Source organism: Castanea sativa, chromosome 1 (genome assembly GCF_040712315.1).
Source record: "Castanea sativa cultivar Marrone di Chiusa Pesio chromosome 1, ASM4071231v1".
NCBI classification, from domain to species: domain Eukaryota; kingdom Viridiplantae; phylum Streptophyta; class Magnoliopsida; order Fagales; family Fagaceae; genus Castanea; species Castanea sativa.
The window spans coordinates 66,566,556-66,589,917 of NC_134013.1; the positions used below are offsets into that span (position 1 = coordinate 66,566,556).

The 23,362-nt window shown below is 37.6% G+C and overlaps 3 protein-coding genes across 4 annotated transcripts; all 3 read left to right on the plus strand.

The window, feature by feature from the left end:
- Positions 1-3,539: 3,539 nt before the first annotated feature.
- LOC142632525 (F-box protein SKIP23-like) lies at positions 3,540-4,562 on the plus strand. The gene has a single exon (XM_075806913.1). It carries the CDS (start codon positions 3,540-3,542, stop codon positions 4,560-4,562), a length of 1,023 nt encoding a protein of 340 aa, XP_075663028.1.
- A 961-nt stretch (positions 4,563-5,523) lies between these two features.
- On the plus strand, positions 5,524-8,423 carry LOC142640661 (uncharacterized). Of its 2 annotated transcripts, none has more exons than XM_075814852.1 (2): positions 5,524-8,002; positions 8,095-8,423. In XM_075814852.1, the coding sequence occupies exon 1, from the start codon at positions 5,985-5,987 to the stop codon at positions 7,896-7,898; it is 1,914 nt and encodes a 637-aa protein (XP_075670967.1). In that variant the 5' UTR covers positions 5,524-5,984; the 3' UTR covers positions 7,899-8,002; positions 8,095-8,423. The 2 variants fall into 2 exon arrangements, with proteins under 2 accessions (XP_075670967.1, XP_075670976.1); XM_075814861.1 differs by having other exon boundaries at positions 8,112-8,423.
- A 10,295-nt stretch (positions 8,424-18,718) lies between these two features.
- Positions 18,719-20,674, plus strand: LOC142632534 (uncharacterized). Its single transcript, XM_075806919.1, has one exon. The coding sequence runs from the start codon at positions 18,719-18,721 to the stop codon at positions 20,672-20,674; it is 1,956 nt and encodes a 651-aa protein (XP_075663034.1).
- Positions 20,675-23,362: the final 2,688 nt, after the last annotated feature.

Here is a 23,362-nt window from a genome sequence, read left to right on the forward strand (position 1 = left end):
AATATTTAGATTTTCGCAATGAATATATGCTACAATTTTTTTGAAGATTTTCATCAAATCAAATACTTGTAACCATCTACAATGAAGATTTTGTTATTCATACTTCATTCTTTATCATCTTATTTTATGAGTCTAACTACGATGTTTAGCTTACTTATTTTTAATGAACATCCTTTTATGTAGGAAAAGAAATTAAAAAAGAGAACAAAATAACAAAAGATATCTGTCATCAAAGTTTCTATTAGATAAAATTATAAGTTTAGAATGTTTAAACCTAATAAATTAGTATTCTCTAGGTCACAAATAGAACACCATATATCATCATTCTAACTTTTCAAGTATGATTACCAATCTACCACAAAATATTAAAAAATACACGAAGAAATTTTTTGGGACATTAAAATTTAGTAGGAGTATTTTAGACATTGCACAATGGAATATTTTAGGAATTATAAGATTTTGTTAGAGTTTAAATAAGAGAGTAACAATAGGACTATATGCTCATTTATAAAATATAAAGGAGGGAATTATTCAACTTTAGTTTAGGGGAAATGAAACTACCTCAAACATAAAAGAGGAAAGTACTACTTCGTCAATTTGTGTGTGTATGTGTGTAAAACAATGTGTTTAAAAAAAAAAAAAAAAAACTTGAAACAATGTGTGAAAAAAAATCAACCTAAAAAACTATGCATAAAATAATGAATTTTGGTTCAACAAATTGACTAAACTAAAAAAGAAGTCTAGGAATACAACAGAATGTCACGATACTTTTACAATACCTTTATTTCTAGCTATGGTGGGTTCTGGTTTCATATTTTATTATTTTATTTTAAAGTAATACTACGTCAACAATATTTTTATAATAAATTCTAGGTGGTAAATTGTTACTGATTTTAAATTTGGCTAACCACTTTTAACCGTGTATTTAAAAAAATAGTAAAAAGCCGATTGAAGAAAATTGTGCCTAAAAAAAAAGAATTTTGGCTTACCAAATTTGACTAAATAAAAAAAAGAACCCTGGGAACATAACAAAATGTCACACAAAAAAGAATCCTAGAAACACAACAAAATGTCACAACACTTTCGCAATATTTTTTTATTTCCAATTGTGGTAGGTCTCAGTTTGATATTATTATTTTATTTTTTTACGTCCATAGCATTTTTACAGCAAATTTTCGATGAAAAATTATTTGTAGTTTTGAAATTATGTATTAAAAAAAATGAAAACACAAGAAAATTGTGTGTGAAACTGTGATATTTGGCTCACTCAATTTGACTATACTAAAAAAAAAGTCTAAGAATACAACAAAATATTACAATATTTTCATAATAGCTTCATTTTTAGGATCCGAATTAATATTTTATTTTATTTTATTTGAGAGAAATGTTACATCCATAACATGTTTAGAACAAATTCTAAATGACAAGTTGTTATTAGTTTAAGCTGAGCCCACTACTGATATCACTTTTTTATCCATAAAAAATACCTTGTCACATAAAATTTGTTGTGAAACTATTGTGAAAATGTTGTAGACATAACATTACTTCTTAAACTTTAAAATCAAGCAATTTTCCCCTTAATATGTTGGGAAATAGCAAATATGTCATATTGTTATTCTCTTAGTTAAACCTTAATGAAAGCTTATGATTCTTAAAATGTTTATTTTGTAATGTCTAAAATACTTTCACTAAATTTTAACATCCAAAAAATTTTCTTCATGTATTTTGAGTTTTAGATAGTAGTAATTCTCAATTTGTTATTTTATTATTTTATTTTGACCTTTAAAAAATTGACACCTCAATAATTGTGAAAATATTGTAAGATTGTGTTGTGTTAGTGTAATTGTATATGCACATATAAATAATGTGGGAAAATCGGTATATTGTGGGAAAAAAAAGAGGCCAATGAACAATGCAAATTGTCAAATAATTGTAAAAATTTGTTAAGTCGGTGTAATTGTATATGCATATATAAATAATAAATATTTATAGGAAAGACAAAAAATCACAAACAACACTGGCCCAAAAAAAAAGAAAAAAAAAAGAAGCTAGATGAACGGTGCGCATTGGTTGAATAAACCAAACACTGTAGATAGAGGCATTGCCTCTTTTTATATAGTTAGTAGATAATGTCTAAAATACATCTACTAAATTTTAACATCTCAAAAATTTTCTTCATGTATTTTGAGTTTTAGATGGTAATAATTCTCAATTTCTTATTTTATTATTTTATTTTGACCTTTAAAAAATTGGCACCTTAATAATTGTGAAAATATTGTAAGAATGTGTTGTGTTAGTGTAACTATATATGCATCTGTAAATATTTAAAAGAGAAGACAAAAAGAGTACAAGCAAAACGGGCATACTGTGGGGAAAAAAAAAAGAGGCCAATTATCAGTGCAGATTGTCAAATAATTGTGAAAATAGTGTAAAAATTTGTTAAGTCGGTGTATTTAAAGGAAAGGACAAAAAATCACAAACCGGCCCCAAAAAAAAAAGGCCAGATGAACAGTGCGCATGGGTTGAATTAACCAAACACTGTAGATAGAGGCATTGCCTCTTTTCATATAGTTAGTAGATTAGTAGAAGTAGGTAGTAGATAGATAGTAGACATGTAAGAGATAAGAGATGTCGCCGTTGGTTATGTGCATCTATATAAGCCCAAATAAAACAAAAACAATAATAATAAGATACAGAGAAAACAAAAAGTAAGGTGAAAGCTTTTCTTTTAAGCCCATATAAGCCCAAATAAAACAAAAACAATGATAAGAAAAAGATAAAGCAGTAGAGTGTAGATAGAGGAGATGAAACGGTGAGTTTTGGCAGGGATTCACTAAACCAAAAAATTACTCTAGAGTTATTGCCTCTTTTTATATAGTTAATAGAAAAAGTTAGTTTTTTTCTCACCTTAATTAACTAAGAGGGAAGCTTTAGGTGATCGAGCTTTATTTATTTAATCATTTAAAGAGTCAGTCAACTGATGAAGTGAATTAGAGATCTAAAGATAAAAAACTTTTAGTCTGTATAGACTTCTTGAAAACTAGTAGTTGGCTTTGGGGATTTTTTTTGATGTGTTTTTGTTTCAATGAAAATACAAAAAGTAATTTCTTTCTTAAATCACCTAAATGTGATTTTTTTTTTTGTGTGTGGAGAATCACCTTAACGCAATCATATATCTCATTTTTTTTCCCCTAAAGGTTAAAAATAGAAAAAGAAAAAAGGAATTGATTTGTGTCTTAGTTGTTATAAAGAAGTCTTTTAAACATATGACTCTACAATGTTTTAAAGTTTGTTATTTTGTTAGAAATTCATTGGGTTTTCACTTCCTTACCGAATTGGACTCGGACAAGCATGAAGAGTGATTATAAAACAAAGCTTCTATGCCCTTTTTTGGCCATTCCATCGGTTGATTTCTAATATTCTTAAAAGTTTTCCTCTTCGTTTATGTCAGTGAATAGGATATCTCTCTTTTTCTAAGGTAAAAGAAGGTTGTCAAGGATGGAAAAAGATCAATATTGAAAAACTGTGAAAACCAAATCATGCCAATCTGGTCTGAACTTCCCTCAGAACTCCTTCTACTTGTCTACAAACACTTACACCTTACTGATCAACTTCGATTTGGTTTAGTTTGCAAGTCATGGCTTCTGGTAGCCAAAAAAAAACCTTATCCTCCAGCACCCGAGCATCCATGGTTGATGACAAAAAGAGGCAAACCATACGAGTTTTTAAGCCTCACAGATAATAGGGTTTACAAGATTTACAAGTTTCCACAACATGAGTCCATTAAAGGATGCTCTAAAGGCTGGTTGGTCACAACAAAAGACGGCGAGTTGCACCTCTTAAACCCCATATCTAACGTTCAATTCCAACTCCCACATCATTTTCAGTTTTCGTATGTCCCAGATTTTTGCAAAATCAAGAAAGCCATCATGTTGCATGGTCCAGACACTTTTGTTGCAGTGCTTTTTTGCCTGGGAAATTTGGCAATTTGCAAAGTAGGAGAGCAGATATGGAGAAATACCTCCACTTCTATAAATTACGACGATATCATATTTTACAAGGGAAAGTTATATGCAACGTATATCAATCGTGATAACCAAGCATGCTTCAGTGTTTTTAGTGTATATGATTATGACAGGTTTAGCGTTAGTTTGGTGCCAGAGTCTGATTTTTGTATAGGTTTCGCGAGATTCAGCTTCAGCACATACCTAGATACATCGACATACTTGGTGGAGTCTTGTGGGGATTTATTGATGGTGACTAGTAGACACAGACAAATTGGCTTTGATGTTTTCAAGTTAGAGGTGAATGGTAGCCAAGGGCAATACATTAGGATTAAAGATTTGCATGATCGAGTGTTGTTTTTGGGTTATGGTTATTCTTTATCTCTTGCATCACAAAATTCTCCTCCGGGACTAAAAGGGAATCATGTATATTGTAGTGGCTCCTACTTTAGTGATTGCAAAGTTGTCTTTTCACTCAAAGATGGAAGCATTAAATCATTGCCACCTCGAATGGCTAATTTGGAAGATCCAATTTGGTTCACACCTACACTTACTTGAAGAATGTAAAGTTTACTGGCTAAATCTGAAGCTGGGATTCTTATGCGAACTTTCAATTATATAATTAGATACTCTACTTCATTTGTTTAGGGTTTTTTGTAATTTGTATTAAGAACAATAGAATGATTAGCTTACTATGGTTTTTCTTTTCTATTCAGTGTATGGTTAATTAATTGATCACACCCATGATTATATCTCTGACGATATACGTATAATATAGTCGTGTTCTATTAGTATTTGGTTGTTCTTTTCGTTGTTCATTGATGATGGTTTTCATTGTTTGGCCCCAAACGCTGCCGTTTTGACCTAATTTTAATTTTTAATTTTAATTTTAATATTTAAATCCTGATTAAAAAAAGAGTAAATTACAAATTACAACCCTAAAGCTGAAAGTGTTTGGATTTTAAACCCTGATATTAAAGAATTTGAATTTTACTCTAGAGTTTGAGGGTTTTTGAATTTTACATTCTAAATTATGAAATTACCGTTTGGATCACGTCTGCATTTCTGCCTTTTTTTTTTTTACTAGCCTCTTGCACTGTTTATGTCCCATAAACAGTGCATTAGGGCAAAACTGGTACAATATTTTTAGCAGTGAACAGTAATCTCGAAATTATTATTTTTTATTGTTTTCAGCAATAAGTTTTTAGTTTTTAGCAAAATAAGTGGTATCCAAACACACATCAAAGTGTAAAATTTAAATACCACCAAATTTTAGTGGTGTAAAATTCAAACATCCCTACAAATTTGGGAGTAAAATTCAAATTTAAAAATATTAGGATGTAAATCTAAACATTCCAAAATTTCAAATGAAAAAATCTAAATTTTGAAATTTTGTAAGGTAAAATCTAATCAGTCCTAAATTTTAAATTTATCAAAATAAATAAATAAATAAAAAAAATAAAATAAAATAAAGCCTCACTTGATTTTCTTTTTACCCTCCACTCTCCTTCCCCAAATCAATCCACAACGCGCAACTCAGATAAATCCAAAGCCTCACCGATAGCTCCGCCGTGATGGCTAAGCCTTTGACGCTTCGCCGCTGTAGCTCCGCTACTTTCCTCCTTCCTTTGAGTCCACCCAGATCAATCATCAGGTGATGAGCTTTGCCATTTTCATCTGAGATAGAGAACCAGAGAGTTCACTGTGTTAATACAAGTGAGAGACAGAGAGAGTGAAATTTAAAAAAAAAAAAAAAAAGAAGATTTAATTTGGAGTCCAGCACCTTCATTCTTTCATGGTTAAACGTTGGTGCATCTTCCATGAATTCCTCTGCCAAACGGTAAAATTTCTTTGTCCAAACCTCACTTCATTCTTTTGCTTGAAAAGGGATTACAAAGAAAAATAAACCAAAAGAATAAGCTTTGGAATCACCAAAAGAACGCTTTTTTCGATATTTATAGCTTTCTGTGTCTGTTAGTGATGCCTCGAACTTCAATATATTCCATTAACCAAATCCTCATTTTATCACACAAAAACTCTGCCTTTCATTCAAAACCATTCCTCAACCTTAAAAATTTCATACCCATTTCAGCTTTCTCTTCTTCATCACTACAGACCATTCAGGATTCAGAATCCAAATCCATCTCAAACCCACTTTACCATTTGCTCCCACAAACCCAAAACCCCAACAACATTGTCAATCTCATTTGTTCAAACCTTAAACAAAATACCCATTTACCTCTTTCTCAAAATGAGCTTAAAGGGCTTCTTCCTCATCTGGGTTCTCATGAAATTTCAAGAGTTCTGTTGAGGTTTCAATCTGATTCCTCATCAGCTCTCACTTTCTTCAATTGGGTCAAGAATGATTTAAGTCTCAGACCCACTATCCAGAATTATTGTATTATTGTTCATATTCTGACTTGGTCTAGAAAATTTTCTCAAGCCATGAACTTGTTGTGTGAGTTGATAGAAATGGTTAAGATCGTTTCACCAGATGATGGTGATGTTTTTGGAAGTTTGGTTTTGTGCGGTGAAGATTGTAATTGGGATCCAGTTGTCTTTGATATGCTCATTAAGGCTTATGTGAAAGCCAACATGATTGAACAAGGTTTTGGGACTTTTAAGAGTTCTGTGGAGGTTGGTTTTGTTCCTAGTGTAGTTGCTTGTAATTGTCTTTTGAATGGGTTGGTGAAGCTGAGATGTGTTGATCGGTGTTGGGAGGTATATGAAGAAATGGGGAGAATTGGGATACACCCGAATGCTTATACGTTTAACATGTTGATTAATGTTTTATGCAAGGATCAAGATGTGGATAAGGTGAATGAATTCATAGAGAAGATGGAAGAGGAAGGGTTTGATCCTGATGTGGTGACGTACAATACATTGATTAATAGTTATTGTAGAAAAGGAAGGTTGGGGGATGCATTTTATTTGTATAAGATTATGTATAGGAGGGGTGCATTGCCCGATTTGTTTTCATATACTGCCTTGATGAATGGACTTTGTAAAGAAGGGAAGGTTAGGGAGGCTCATCAGCTTTTTCATCGAATGGTTCACAGAGGGTTAAGTCCAGACACTATGTCTTATAATACTCTGATTTGTGGTTATTGCAAGGAGGGAAAGATGAAAGAGTCAAGGTCATTGTTGTATGAGATGATAGGAAATGGGGTTCGCCTGGATAGTTTTACTTGTCGAGTTGTTGTGGAAGGATATGGAAACGAGAGTAAGTTGCTTTCAGCTTTGAATTTGCTGTCAGAGCTTGAGAGATTTGAAATTCCTATTGCTCCTGACATTTATGAATATCTAGTGGTCAAACTGTGTGAAGAGAATCGGCCATTTGCCGCTAAAAGTCTTTTGGAAAGAATCTCTCAGTATGGTTATGTGCCTGATATCGATGTCTATAACGAGCTGATTCTATCCCTTTGCAAATGTAATTATGTGGCAGAGGCATTAGCTTTGAAAGCTGAGATGGTGAATAAAAATATAAAACCCAATCGTGTTACATATAGAGCTCTTATAGACTGCTTGTGTAAAATAAACAAAAGTATGGAGGGTGAATATGTAATGAAAGAAATGGTTAAATTTGGTGTGCCACCTGATACGGCAATATGCAAGGCATTAGTAGATGGATACTGCAAGGAAATGGATATCAATAGAGCAGAATCATTATTGGGCTTCTTTGCCCGGGAATTTCAAATCTTCGATACTGAAAGTTACAATGCACTTGTGAAAGTCCTCTCTGAGAATGCTGATGTGGCTACTTTGATGGAACTTCAGGATAGGATGCAAAAAGTAGGATTTGCTCCAAATAACCTAACATGCAAGTTTGTGATTGATGGATTATGGAAAGCTACGACACTGGACAAGAACAAGCTTAATCTGGAATGCATGTAGGAATTGGAATTACAGCGGAAAATGCCTTGTGTTCCTTAACTAGATCTGGGATTTTGTATATAAATCATCTAACCTCCACAATGCAGGCTGGTTATGAGCAAAAGGTACTTTGCTGTTTTTACTGGATTTTTTTCTCTGATTTCCTTATTCCTATTTGGTTATGCATACAGGCAAATTTTATTTGTTTGCTGAACAGGAACCTTGCTATATCAGAGGTCCGCTACTTTCAAAGCCCTGTTTGTCAGCCAAATTTTACATCATTGGCACAAGAAATATTTCTGGTTATACAGAATTCTGATGACCATCAGCATTTCTCTCTCTGTGGTTGAAATCTAAGAATGGACTTCTGATTCCTTCCTAACATTGTCTTCTACATGGTGGTATGTGATGGAAGCATGTCTTTGCATTTCTCTCTCTCTCTCTCTCTCTCTCTCTCTCTCTCTCTCTCTCTCACACACACACACACACACACACATAATTATGTTCTGTCAAAAGATTCTTCTGAAAAACTCGACCTGGTTTCCATTCCAAGAGGAAGAATGTACAAGCACATTGAGTTATCATATTGCAAATATGAAGCTTTTAAAGTGTTGGCTAAGAACTATTTGGACATTTGCACCCGCTTTTTGAAAAGACAGCCACTTGTTGGAAGAGGTGAATATGACTCTGCAGATGCTGCTGAAAAGTTTGATGCCAAAGACTGGATGGTGACACTGTAAAGCCTGGTTCGAGCTCTAGATGGTGTTAGGGAAAAGAAGAAGAACACGGGAAACAAGGAAGAACACAAGATGAAGAAAGTAGAGAATCATTCTCCAATTTTGATGATGATAAAGATATCAAAAGAGATGATGATAGCTCAAAGGATAGCAATAAGAGAAATATCTCAGTTAGAATTTACTAGATCTGATTTCATGGTTGTCCAAGGAAAATGGTTTTGTTATTTGTGTGTTTCACTGTTTCTTTTTCATTTATTTTTCTGGTCAAGTGTTTTGGTGGTATCTGGTGTCTTACCTTAATTCTAAGGAATTGCTTGTACTTGCCACTCCTATAAATCCAGAATAAATTATTTTAATTTCTATTTTAGCTTATCTGTGTCCTTATCATGATCACTATGTCCCAATTCACAAAATATATTCGGGATTCAGAATCACTAACTTACTAAACAAATTTGGAGATCAAGATGCAAATATGTTGAAGTAGTTACATGCAAGATTTATATCTTAAAGACAGAGTCCGACCTTAGGTTGTGATCAATTACCAATTGTTCTAAAAACTTTAAATATTAAGAAATGATGAAATTAATCATATAAACTAACACTCTCATTTCACGCGTGTGCCCAAATTGTCCTTATTAAGTGAAGCCTAACACATGCAAAAAATTTTAAATGGAGACAAGACCTAGGTCACTTGCTTTGATACTATGATATAATACTGGTTGTCCCAAAGCATAAGTCGTTAAGAAATAGTGAATTTAAAACATATTAACCTAACAGGTTGCACCAGCTAGCAGCCAGTATTACATGTATTGCTGAAAATTGACAAATATAGGTGGCCAAAGGCCAATGGAGACCATAAACTTGTGCATTCATTGTGGCAGAAACACTGATGGTTGAGAAACTTGGACTAGTTCACATTATATTCAGCTTTATTTGTTTTCTTTCGAATTCAATATTTTGAGAACTAATAATATCTAGCATCGTTTGACTTGTTGTATATGTTAGAATAGGAATTATCAGTTCTTTCCCGTTGCAGAATTAAAAGTTAACTTGAACCTAAATTGTACAAACAAAATGAAGAAATTCATCAAATTAGCAAGTGTATAAATTTTCCTGTGTTATCTTGATTGATAAATTTCTTGAAAATCCATCTCAGCATTTTTTTTTTCCTTTTTTGCTTCACAAAAAAAGTAGTACTTATGTTTGACATTAACGAATTCGAGCAGTTTCAGTGAAGGGATTATAAAAGCAGCCAAAATTGAAAAACAGACAAATGGGATTGGATTGAGATATGCTACAAGTCGTTTAGAGTAGTGCAATTATTGGGGAAATGTAGATGCCCTATCATTCTTTCCGGAATTGTGGCAGAGTAGTGCAAATTTGCAATCACTCTTCATTCTTTTTTGAGGTGATTATACTTTCGGTTCTTTAATTTTTATATAAGTTTGGTTTTGGTTCTTGAGATAAAAAAAAAAGTTAAGATTTAATTCCTGCAATTTCAAAAAGGGAATAGTCTATGGAGTTAATTGGATTTTTTTTTTTCTCTTAAAAATGTGGATGCTTTGATTTTAGTTTTTAAAATAGGGCTAGTGTGATTGTGGTCCCTTACATATGTAATTGGTTTGATTTGGTCTCCTGAAAAATAGGGTGCCTTAGGTTGATCATGTAAAGTTGCAAATCCAAAAATAGATGCATTGACTAGCTTGTTCCATTTTTGAAATTTCATGGACCAAATAGCAGATAATGATATTTTTTTAAATTTGAGAACCAAAATCAAACTTATACCAAATTTTAGGACAGAAAGTCCAATTCACTCTTTTCTTCAGTTAATAAATAATTTTATATGCATTAGGTAGATCTTAAATTTACACTTTATCTTGCTCTTGTAAAGGAAGTTCTTAAATTAGTTTTCTAATGTTTTTAATGAAGACATTCAGTACGAATTTTAATTATCAAATTATAAAAACTAAAAAAACTTGAATTTACGCTCCACCTTTCCTTTACAAGTGAAGGTGTCATCCTAATTGGAGTCCATTGGAAAAAAAAAATTATTCATTCTAAAAAACATAAGGATTTTATTTTTATTCATTTAAATAATCTAGGATATCACTATGTAATAATGTATATTAAATGATCTTTCTTTTCTTTTCCTTTTTTGAGAATCAAGACTGCACGATATTATTAAAAGACTAAAAGTCTGAAGCTACAAACGGATACACGTCTACTGGAACATGCCGTTCAGACTAATAAAGGAAAAGAAAATCTTGCTCTCTTAGCCAAAGCATAATCTACACAATTTCCCTGCCACCTAGTATGAGAGAAAGAAAAGGTTCAAAGCGAACCAGTGATAGACATAATGTCTTTTACAAACTCTCCAATTGAGGACTGACCCACATCTGCTGCTTTCAAAGCCTTATACACTACCTTTGAATCCCCTTCAAAGACTGACTGTGATATGCCCAATTCCATAATAAACTGGACTGCCCTTCTTGCAGCTATAACCTCCACCAACTCCACCGAGCCTGGATACAAAATTTTCTCGGATAATGCAGCTAACACTTCTCCCCTGGCTTTGCGGACTACAACTCCAATTCCTGCCTCTTCCGAATCTTCGAATACTGCCCCATCATAATCCATTTTACTCTTGTCGTGGGAAGCTTGCTCTCTTTTATTGGAAATTTCAATTGATAATCCGAGAGGTAACACCTTGCTGCACTGAAAATTTTGTCTCGATCCAAGCTCCGTTCTTTTAGCCGTAATTTATTTCTTCGATTCCATACGAACCACACCACTATTACAAATAACTCCAGTCTCTATTTCTGCAACCCGATCAGATTAACCAATTCTTGAGTATCTCTAATATTCGGGTACTCTGTTCTAACCCAGCTGAAACAGGGGAACCAAACTTGCTGAATTTCTTCGCAGCTCCAGATTGCGTGAAGGGTAGTTCCTTGCGCTGAATGACAAATGCTACAACGTTCGTCTTCAATGGTTTTCCTCTTCTTTAAGTTGACTTTTGTAGGTAATGCATCCGAGCAAACCCACTACAGGAATGTTTTAATTTTATTTGGAACCCGGATCTTCCAAATGCGTTTCCAAAAGGACTTCTGGAGTGAACCATTAGACGCCAATGTCGTTGCACTGTTCTCATCTTCACACAGTTGTTTGTAGCCCAATTTGACCGTATACTCTCCATTGGGACATCTAGGCCAGATTAAAACATCCCTCTGGTGGGTCATACACAGTGCGATTGCCAAAATTCGTTGAGCTTTGAAATGAATGAATTGTTGGCGTACAAGATTCTGGTCCCAAGTACCTGTTTCCAAAGATATGAGGGTTGAGACTTTTGCCCCCTCTAGTTCTGGGATCCGTGGAGAAATAATTTTTGAAGACCCCTCACCTTGTAACCAATTGTCACAGTATATATCAATGCTCTTCCCATTTCTGATCCTCCACCTCATGCCTTTCAGAATCACCTTCCTTGCTTTCATAATACTTTGCCAAGCAAAGGACCTAGACGAGGTTGAAGCTTCCAACACTGAACCCCTTGGAAAGTATTAGCTTTGAAAACTCGGTAGAAGAGAGAATTCTGATCCCTTAGCAACCTCCACACCTGTTTGGCCAACATCGCATCATTGAATTTCTCCAAGTCTTTAAATCCCATTCCTCCCTCTGATTTGGGTTTGCAAAGAAGTTCCCATTTTTTCCAATAGATTTTCCTTTGCTCCCCCTTCTATCCCCAAAAGAATTTTCGGACCAAGGCCTCAATCTCATTGCAAAGACTCACAAGTAATTTGAAACAACTCATGGCGAAGGTAGGTATTGCTTGCACCACTGCCTTAAGTAAGACTTCTCTACTGGCTTGTGACAAGAGCTTCTCTTTTCAACCTTGAAGTTTATTTCATATCCTTTCCTTTATATATCTTAGACTTGCTTTTTTAATTCTTCCCACCACCACCGGTAAGCCAAGGTACGTTTCATATTCTTTCACCTTCGGTACCCCTAGAAAATTTGAGATCTCCTCCCTTGTTCCTTCACTTGCTGCCTTACTAAAAAATATGGAAGTTTTCTCCCAATTGAGCTTTTGACCTGAGGCATGTTCATATAAAGATAGAATGGCTTGAATTGCTTGTAGGTTAGACATAGTAGCTCGACAAAATAACAAGCTATTATCTGCAAAAAATAGGTGTAAGATTTTTGGACAATTTTTACTTAATGAAAAGCCCTTTATTTGATCATTATGGGTTGCCTTTTGGAGCATTCTATTTAGTCCTTTCGAGCATAGCAAAAAAAGGTAGGGGGACAAATGATCACCTTGCCTAATCTCTCTTGATGGTCTAATATCTCCCTTAGGCTCCCCATTCACCAAAATTGAATAAGACACCGTACTAATGCACTCAAAAATAAGGGACACCCATTTTTCACAAAAGCCCATTTTCTTCATAATCTTTATCAAAAATGCTCATTCAACTCTATCATACGCCTTGTTCATATCTAACTTCATAGCCATAAAACTTGTCTTCTTAGATTTTTGAGATTTCATATGATGCAAAGTTTCAAATGCCACCAAAATATTATTAGAAATAGCTTTGCTAGACTGAAAGATACTTTAGGATTTCGAAATAACACTAAGTAAAATTTTCTTGAGTCTATTTGCTAGAAATTTAGAAATAATCTTATATATAGTATTACAAAGTGCTATAGGGCGGAATCTGAAACTCTTATCGGGCTTTTTACCTTCGGAATGAGTGTTATAAAGGTACGATTTATGGAATGTGGAATTGTACCGGAATTGAGACAATTCAGGACTGCCTCTGTCACTTCCTCCCCAATGGTCGGCCAAAATTGTTGGAAAAATAATGAGGGCATCCCATCCGGTCCCGGAGCTTTTAAAGGCTCCATCTGTTTCAAGGCTAAGTCCACTTCACTTCTTTGGAAAGGGGCTGTAAGTTCATTATTCATCTCCACCGTAATCATCAATGGTGTGGCTTCAAGAGCTTCCTCAATCTGATCTGGAAGAGAGGAGGAAAATAAATTATCATAGAACTCAATTAGTATGTTTGCTATTTCCTCTTCTTCCTCACACCTTTCCCCCCTCAAATTTTCTAGCACCTCAATTCTATTTCTCTGGAATCTATGAGTAGCTTGACTATGTAAAAATCTAATATTCCCATCTCCTGCGTGCACCCATAAAGTGCATGATCTTTGCCTCCATATTTTTTCCTCCTTTGATAGGAGGTCATTTATCTCCCTTTTTAGCCGAAACACCCTACCCATGGACTTCCCACCGATTGCTACATCTTTTGCCTTGTGTATCTGTTCTTTTTTTTTTTTTTTTTTTTTTCCTTTAATTGCCGAGTGATATTCCCAATAGCCACCCTACTCCACCATTTCATTTTTGATTGGTAGTACCCAATCTTACCTTTAGCTCGGGCCATGGCATGTCCTTGAGCTTCTAGTGACCACGCCTCCTCAACTATTTCCCTACACCCTTCTTCCTCCAACCACATGTGCTCAAAACGCCATGGTTTTTCTCGAATTTTTGGGATCCCATTTAGGCTTATAAGAATTGGTTTGTGATCCGACGAATCACATTCCAAGTGCATCACCTTAGTAGCTGGAAATTTTTCCATCCACTCCATTGTTGCTACCGCTCTATCAATCCTTTCCCAAATAGTGAAGCCATTCGGGTGACCATTACACCATGGGAATTTGCCTCCCACAAAACCTAGATCTCTAAAGCCACACTCGTCAAGGACATCTCTAAATTCTTCCATCTATCTTTCAGGCCTTAGTCTCCCTCCCTTTTTCTCATGACTTCTAGTGATCTCATTAATATCCCCTGCACAAAGCCAAGGGATTGAATTCCTGTTCTTAAGTCTTTGAAGGCAGGTCCATGGTAGATGATGATTCTGTGTCTCTGGCTCTCCATAAAAATCGGTAAACCTCCATTCATCCTCCTTGCCCTTGTTCAAAATGCCGTCGATATGGTTTGGAGAAAAGGTGCCCAAAGAGAAATCAACATCATTTTTCCAAAAAATTACAATCCCCCCTCCCCTTTCGTATCACGACAAACTTCGATCATACCACCAAACTTCAACATACTTCGTATCTCTTCTAGCCTAGCTTTATCCAACCATGTTTCGGCTAAGAACACAATTGAAGGATCTTGTTCCCGAGCTCCTGCTCTGTCGGAAGGTTCCCAAGCCCCCGACAGTTCCAACATAAGAGATTCATTGCTCTTGGCGGGGCTGACCATCAGCCTCCACCACTGGTAAATTTGTTTTGCTGTTGTAAGGAACTAACATTATTTTCTTTTGAACATCACACCCATCCACTTCCATAAGAGACCATTTAGCTTGAGAGCCAATCCCATCTTTCCCTCCTTCATCAGATTCTTGTGCAGGTCTTGCAATTCTAGTCCATATTCTGATTGGGGTTTGTCCCTTCCTTGCACGGCCAGAATTTTCCCCAGGCTCCTCAGGTTGATGTGTTTCAGTAAGACTTTGAGGGTTTTCATTTAAAATTGCCACGTGACTAGCACCTGACTTGGGTACCCCTTCAGAGCTGCTTGGTTTATTTTTCCCTTCCTTATCCTTATTTGGAATGTCCGAGTCAGCCTCTTTTTTATTGGTCATTACTCCCATTTTTTCGCTCCCAATAATTTCAACCTTATTTAATTCTCTGTCAATCTCTAATAACTGATTGTCAATAAAATCCTCTTTAATTCTGTGATTGCCTCCATTATCCGTTTGGGGAATTGATGACCTCGGTGTAATTATTGCTTCAGTTACGTGCTCTTCTGATTCTGCTCTGACTGTTACCTTAGGCTGCGTTGACTTTGTAACTTCTTCTCGGTGTCCTTTCGGCGACGATAGACTCACCTCTACCACTAGTCTGACCGGCGTTGGCTTCCTCTATTTTCTATTCTCATAGAACCCCGGTACAACCACCACTGGCTTACGGCTCATCAGAGTTAAGTTTGCTCGAATCCAAGCCCCATATTCTCGGTCACTTTCTTTTAGCGTTCCTTCACTTTCAATCCACTTGTCCCAGTCCTTGTCTAGGTGATCCAAGCATCCGCACCAATAGCATATATTAGGAAGATGTTTGTATTTGAATGTTACCCAATGCTCTTCTTCATCTTTAATGGAAAGAACCTGCCCCTACAGAGAGGTAAAGAGATATCCACTCGCACATGGACTCAAAAGAAACTGCCTCTATCAACCTCTATCAACCTCCACGTCGCTTGTATTACAATCCATTATCCCCATTGCGTCACGTAAATCCTCCACTACACCCCTGCTCAAAAAGCTGATCAGAATGTTATGGACTTGTACCCAAAGCAATATTGTGTTCAAAGCCATATCATGAATTGGAATTGCATTATCCAATCTCTGAAGAACGACCACATGCCTGTCGAAACTCCAAGGTTCGCTTGCCAAAATTTCTCGACCTCCTTCGCATTGTCAAACACAAATAGCAGCATATGATCTCCTGCGTTGTGGACCTTGAAGCCATTCCTTGATCGCCACAGAGGACTAAAAGTTCTAATTATCGCATCAGTATTCAAAACTCTCTTCATTAGGAATCTTGCCACAATCGCATACTCATGAGAGACTTTGTCTTTCTTTACTACGAGTTTTCCACCTTCTCTATAACGAAAACTTGCGCCAACTGTTTGTCAAAGGCCAAGAATCAGGGGAAATTACTCTTTACTACCCTAAACTATACTCCCAATTACATTTTGCTCTTTGAACTTTTCGAATGTATGTTTTGTACCATAAACTATGATTCTTGTTACACTTTACACCACGACATCAAGTTTTCTAATAACTTGGACGGAAAAATATGGCGCTGCATAAAAAGACTTAATTGCCCTTTTCTCGATTCTTTAAAAATAAAAGATAAATTACGCTTTACCACCCTAGACTATACTCCTAATTACACTTTACACCCTAAACTTTAAATTTATGTTTAAGTTAACTGCAAACTTAACGTTAGGGTGCAAAGTGTAACAAGAGACATAACTTAAGGTGCAAAATGTGCATTTGAAAATTTTAGGGTGCAAAGTGTAATATGGGGTGGTAAAATATAATTTCTCCCAAGAATCAGGATGGTGTTTTTAATTAGCACTAGCTTCAATTAAGGCTTTAGTGTAGAAGAAATAAATGTATAAACATATGTTTTTGCATATGTTAAGAGACCAAATATGAATCTTGTCGGAATGACAGTGATAGTAGGAGATACAACTTGATGGTTATAGAAAAAAAAAATTGAGTATAGCAAAACCAAATAACAGACCAACATTATCTTCTTTCTTGAGGTTCTATCGACAACAAGCACATTGACAAAGGATCCAACAAGTGATTGTGCTGAAACCAGTACTAATACCTGCAAATCAGTTGACTTTCAGTTAACTCCTCCAATTTGCAAGATCATTGGAGCCTATATCCAACAAGTGATTGTGCTGAAACCAGTACTAATATCTGCAAGTCAGTTGACTTTCAGTTAACTCCTCCAATTTGCAAAATCATTGGAGCATGTGCAAGTACAAAGCCGACACCAACATATTTTTGACAAATTTGAAGTGTAGCTCCTATGAGGATACTCACTAACAGGGTATTCCTCTTGATGTTAAAGCTCACATTATCTTCTCTGTCAACGATGGATTGCAATCTCTTGAGCTTTGCTTCGATAGATTCTATATCATGCGTTTTCTCCAATGCCACTCGGGCCTCCTCAATTTATTTCTTATTATTATTATTATAAACATAATTGTAGTTGATATAGAAAGAGAGTCTTTGATTCTATAGTATTTATAAAGCTATCAGGGGGACTTAAATAGAGAGAATGTTGGAATTAAAATAAATTCTATCAAATCCTTTGTAAATTCGTAAATCAAATAGAGAGAAATTTGGAGTTAAAATGCATTCTATCCAATCCTTCATAAATCCAAATCTATTTATGACTTTGAAAATGAAGAATCACTCCATGTCATAAGTTTTTCATGTCCATATTTAAGGTAATACATCAATATTTTCCTCTTATTTTCCTCATTTCACAAGTTATCTCCCGAGCGATAATAGTTGCAATGAGTTTGTATCCCATTACTCCCTTTTTTTATAGGAATTTTTAGAAGGGTTCCAAAAAAGAAAAAGGAATTAAGTAGGTAAGTAACGCTAAATCTATTTGGCATAATTGTTACATAACACCTTCTTACCATGTTACACAGCATGCAAACTTAATTTTGGGCCACATGACGCAAAATGCTAGGGTTGTTGGATTCATTATGTTTGCGCAAGATTTAGTCAGTATATTTCTATTAGTTTTCATTTTCATGTAACATATATTACTTTCAACTTAGAGTGTAACTAGGAAATAAAGTCTTGGAAATTTCCTTTTATAGATAGTACTTAGGACCAAAACGAAAAAAATATTGCAAATATGCAATCATCACTTATCAATAAAATCAAGTTATGCCACTAAGCTACTAGTCTCTTGGTAATTAGACTCAACTAATTATTAATATAGAAGCAATAAATGTATAAACATATTGTGAGGACCTGAGGACCTAAGAACCCGAGGACCCGAAGAAAGGAAGGCCAACATTTAGTATGCAAGATGAGGTCTCTCCGGGTGTGCCCGAAGATGAGGTGGCGTGGACGATAACTACATAAGGGACATGTTACAAATATCTGGATGTAGTAGGCTGATTTGGAAGGTTGCATTAAATGCTCGGCAACAGCCATTCTAGCCGCATTAATTAGCAAGCATCACCTCTATCCGTCACATTAATGTGGACATGACCTGAACAGTGCGGAACGCAAAGTAGAATCTTGTTCCATTGCCGACGGACAGGTGTCATGGGAAAAGGACCGCAGATTGCAAGATGTAGGGCTACGATGAAAGCAGAAAATAATATAAATAGGAATCAAGAGACTACGAATGGGGGACTTTTTGTTGTTGGACCCTCTCTACCAAATATATTGTATAAGGATCTTTGATCAAGAAACGAAGAAGGGGTAGTTAAACAAGTTTGTGAATTCTCAGGTCCTTACAATTGGCGCCGTCTGTGGGAACAACAACGTAATATAAGAATAGATGGCTGAAGCGTACCTAGAAGGGGAGGAATCAGTAAGTTCACGCAGCAGGGACGTAGCGGTAAGTCTCCAGCATGACAAAGGGAAGGGACATACCTCAGGAGTGGTGAGAGCACATGATGGCGGTCAGGGGGCTGAGCAGCAATCACTGACTGAGGGACATATGTCTCGCGACGATGTATTGCAACAAATGCAATTTGAGATAGCTTATTTGCGCAAGTGCATGGATAGTAGGAAGCAGAGGCGTAAGAGTAATGCTAGCTCTTCCAGTGACAGTTCGGGAGCAAACCTTAGAGGAAGGGGTCCCTCAGTACTCGAACCTACTCGAAGTGTCACCCGTGGCAGTGTGTCTTCGGACGTTAGGGCAAAGCAGCAGAAGGAGACAAGGATGCCTGACACTGATGGGATATATCGTGATGATGGGAGTGATGCAATGGGGAAAGCCCTGAGGCAAATTTCCAAATCCCCTTTTGTGGCCAGGATAAATAGGGCAAAGCTACCTCGTCGGTTTTCACAGCCCATCTTTATTATGTATAACGGGAGGACTGACCCTGTAGAGCATGTTAGTCATTTTAGTCAGAAGATGGCCGTTTACTCGAATAATGAGGCATTGATGTGCAGATTTTTTCCCTCCAGTTTGGGGGCCGTGGCTATGAGGTGGTTTGATGCCTTGGCAGAAGGTTCTCTGAGATCTTTTGAGGAGTTGACTAGGGCATTTGGAGCAAGGTTCATAACTTGTACTAGGATTCCAAAACCCTTGGATGCTCTACTGTCTATGACTATGAGGGAAGGTGAAACACTTAAAACCTATTCCGACCGATATTGGGAAACGTATAATGAAATTGATGGGGATGTGGAAGATGTAGCCGTGAGGACTTTCAAGGTGGGTCTTCCCACGGAGCATGGGTTAAGGAGGTCTTTGACAATGAAGGCCGCGATAGATATGCGTCAGCTCATGGACCGGATAGATAAGTATAAACGGGTGGAAGAGGATCAAATGCAGAGCAAAGCAAAAATGAAAGTATACCTGGAGAGGAAGGATATTCGGGTAGGGGGGTTTCAAGGTAGTCGGCCCAAACGAGACTTTCCAAGCCATCCGAGGACCGCCGAGTCTCCTCTAATTAACTCATTATTTAAGGAACCCGTGCATCACATGCTGGAGAAAATTCGACACGAGCCATATTTTGGGCCACCTAACAAGATGAGTGGAGATGCATCTACGAGAAATCAAAACCTCCACTGCCATTACCACCAGGATAAGGGACACATCACGGAGGATTGCTGGACATTGCGCGATCATCTGAATCACTTGATTAAGGCGGGAAAGATCAATCATTTATTGGTTAATCCGGACGAGAAAAGGGGCCAGCAAGGCACTCGGAAATATTGGGGTCAGGCCCCTCAACCATCTCTAGGTACTATTAACGTCATTTTGACCCAGCCGAGAGGAGAATTGGGGCAACCTTCTCGGGTCATGACCGTTCAAAACAAGTGTGGGAGTGAGGGCGTAGAAGAGAGTCATCAAGCAAATAAAAGAATGAGGTCCTCGGCGACGCCCACATTGGGATTTTCTGATAAGGATAAAGAAGGCACGTTTCAACCCCACGATGACGCCCTGGTCGTTACGGTGCGTATCGGGGGATATGATGTGAAACGGGTCTTGGTGGACGATGGAAGTGGTGCCGAGATTATGTATCCGGACCTATTCAATGGATTAAAGTTGAAACAAGAAGATTTGGAAAAGTATGACCATCCGTTGGTCGGTTTTGATGGAAACCAGGTGATACCGCGGGGAATGATTAGGTTGCCTGTGCAGGTGGAGGGTTCTGAAGTGCAGGTAAACTGCATAGTTGTTATGGCATACTCTCCTTACACGGCCATTTTGGCTAGACCTTGGTTGCATGCAATGGAGGCAGTTTCATCTACTTTACATGTAATGGTGAAGTACCCTGTATGAGGAAGCGTGGGAATATTACATGGCAGTCAAATGGTAGCCAGGCAATGTCTAACGTCTGCCACTATCCGAACAGGCCGAGGATCGTTGGAAGGGGAATATCTTGAGACATCATAGCAATTAAAGGAGGCTGCTCGGGAAGTCGGCCTAGATGAGGATGAAGGCTCTGCTGAGCAGCTAGCCAAGGTGGTTATTGGGGTAGATGAAGAGAAATATTTTCAAGTCGGATCTAAGCTGCCGATACGGGAAAGAGAAGAATTGGTTCAATTCTTGCGGGATAATATTGATGTTTTTGCATGGACGACTTATGACGTACCAGGAATTAATCCAGAAGTTATGTTTGCCACCATTTGAATATTAACCCCCATGCGACGCCTAGACAACGGCCTCCTCGGCGAGCATCTAAAAGAGCACGCGAAGCGATTAAGGAGGAAGTTAGTAAGCTAAAGCAAGTGGGGCGATCAAGGAGATCTTCTATCTGAATGGTGGCCAATACGTCGTGGTAAAAAAGAAGAATGGGAAATGGAGAGTTTGTATTGACTTTACGGATTTGAATAAGGCATGTCCCAAGGATCCTTTCCCTATACCGAATTGATCAGGCGGTGGATGCAACTGTGGGGCACCCCCGAATGAGCTTCTTGGATGCATTCCAAGGGTATCATCAAATCCCTTTGTCATTGAATGATCAGGAGAAAACGGCTTTTCGTGCCCCTAATGGTAACTACCATTACCGAGTGATGCCCTTTGGCTTAAAGAATGCAGGGTCCACTTATCAACGAATGGTGACCAGAATGTTTGATGCGCAGTTGGGGCGTAATATGGAAGCGTATATCGATGACATGGTCATTAAAAGTAAGAGGACAGAAGACCATTTGACAGATTTGCAGGAGACCTTCTCGGTGTTAAGAAAGTATAAATTATGCTTGAATGCATCAAAGTGTTCCTTCGGAGTGGAATCGGGAAAGTTTTTAGGGTACATGATTACTCATCGGGGAATTGAAGTTAATCCTGATCAAATTAAGGCTGTCTTAGGCTTGCATCCCCCTCAGAATCCGAAAGAGGTGCAGAAGTTGGCTGGTATGATTGCAGCCTTGAACAGGTTTATATCCCGGTCCGCAGACAGGTGTCGCCCATTTTACCGCCTCTTGCACAAGTGGAAAGATTTCCGGTGGACTAACGAATGCAACTTGGCCTTTGAGGACTTAAAACAATACCTATCTAGACCACCGATTTTATCAACGCCCGAGAAGGAAGAAGTGTTATATGCTTACCTAGCCGTCACAAATCACTCCGTAAGTCTGGTCTTAATACGGAATGACGATGGGGTCCAAAAACCGATATATTATGTCAGCAAGTCTTTACAGGAAGTAGAACAACGATACCTACTTTTGGAAAAAGCGCTTCTAGCCGTGGTGCATGCGACAAGGAAATTGCCTCATTACTTCCAAGCTCACACCGTAGTAATACTTACTCAACTGCCTTTGCAAGCTATCATTAGGAAGTCGGATTACACGGGTCGTGTAGCAAAGTGGGGAACCAAACTGGGAGCTTATGACATCAAGTATATGCCTCGGACAGCTATCAAAGGGCAGATCCTTGCCGACTTCGTGGCCGAGTTCACGGAAGGTCAGGTTAGCCACGAAGGTTCCATGATGACAGTAATGTCCATTGGGCTGGAAAACGTCACTCCTTGGGAAGTCTACACGGATGGGGCGTCAAATCGAAAAGGAGCCGGGGTTGGAGTCGTGCTAATATCTCCTGAAAAGCTAGTCATTGAAAACTCCTTGAGGTTGGGATTCCCAGCCACTAATAATGAGGCCGAGTACGAGGCTCTCTTGGTGGGCGCCCAAATGGTTAAACACTTGGGAGGAAAGGTAGTAAGGTTGTATTGTGATTCCCGGTTGGTAGTAGGGTAGGTTAATGGAGAATTTGAGGCAAAAGATGAATGAATGAAAAACTATCTCAAGCGAGTTCAAGGGGTGTTGGGTTTCTTTGAAAGTTTCAAGGTACAGCAAGTCCCAAGGGGACATAACGCTCATGCTGACTCATTAGCGATGTTAGCCACCTCATTGGGTTCGAGATTACCACGTATGGTCATGGTGGAGGATTTACTGTCCTCTAGCTTGACCAACATCTCGGCAGTATGGGTTCACAGCGTTCATGTTGGTCCAAGTTGGATGGACCCAATTGTAGCTTTCTTGCAACATGGAATACTACACGAAGATAGAGCAGTGGCCGAGAAGGTACGAAGAAGCGCTCCCGATGCGGCTATCGGAGGAGCAAAAACTCTATAGACGTTCCTACACGGGGCCGTACCGCTTTGCGTACATCCCGAAGCCGTGGAACCTCTGTGGAAGAATTGCATGAAGGTTTGTGTGGGAGTCATGCGGGAGGAAGATCACTAGCTCATAGAGCCATGACCCAAGTATTGGTGGCGAGCATGCGAGAGAACCTCTCAAGATTATGCCAAGAAATGTGATCAGTGTCAAAGGTTTGCGCCTAGCATACATCAACCAGGAGGTAACTTAAACCCGTTATCCAGCCCATGGCCCTTCGCTAAGTGGGGTTTAGATATCGTCGGACCTTTTCCTCGGGCACCATGTAATAGGAGGTGGCTCATTGTCGGCACAGATTACTTCACGAAATGGGTGGAGGCCGAGCCATTAGCCAATATTAGGGATGTGGATGCGA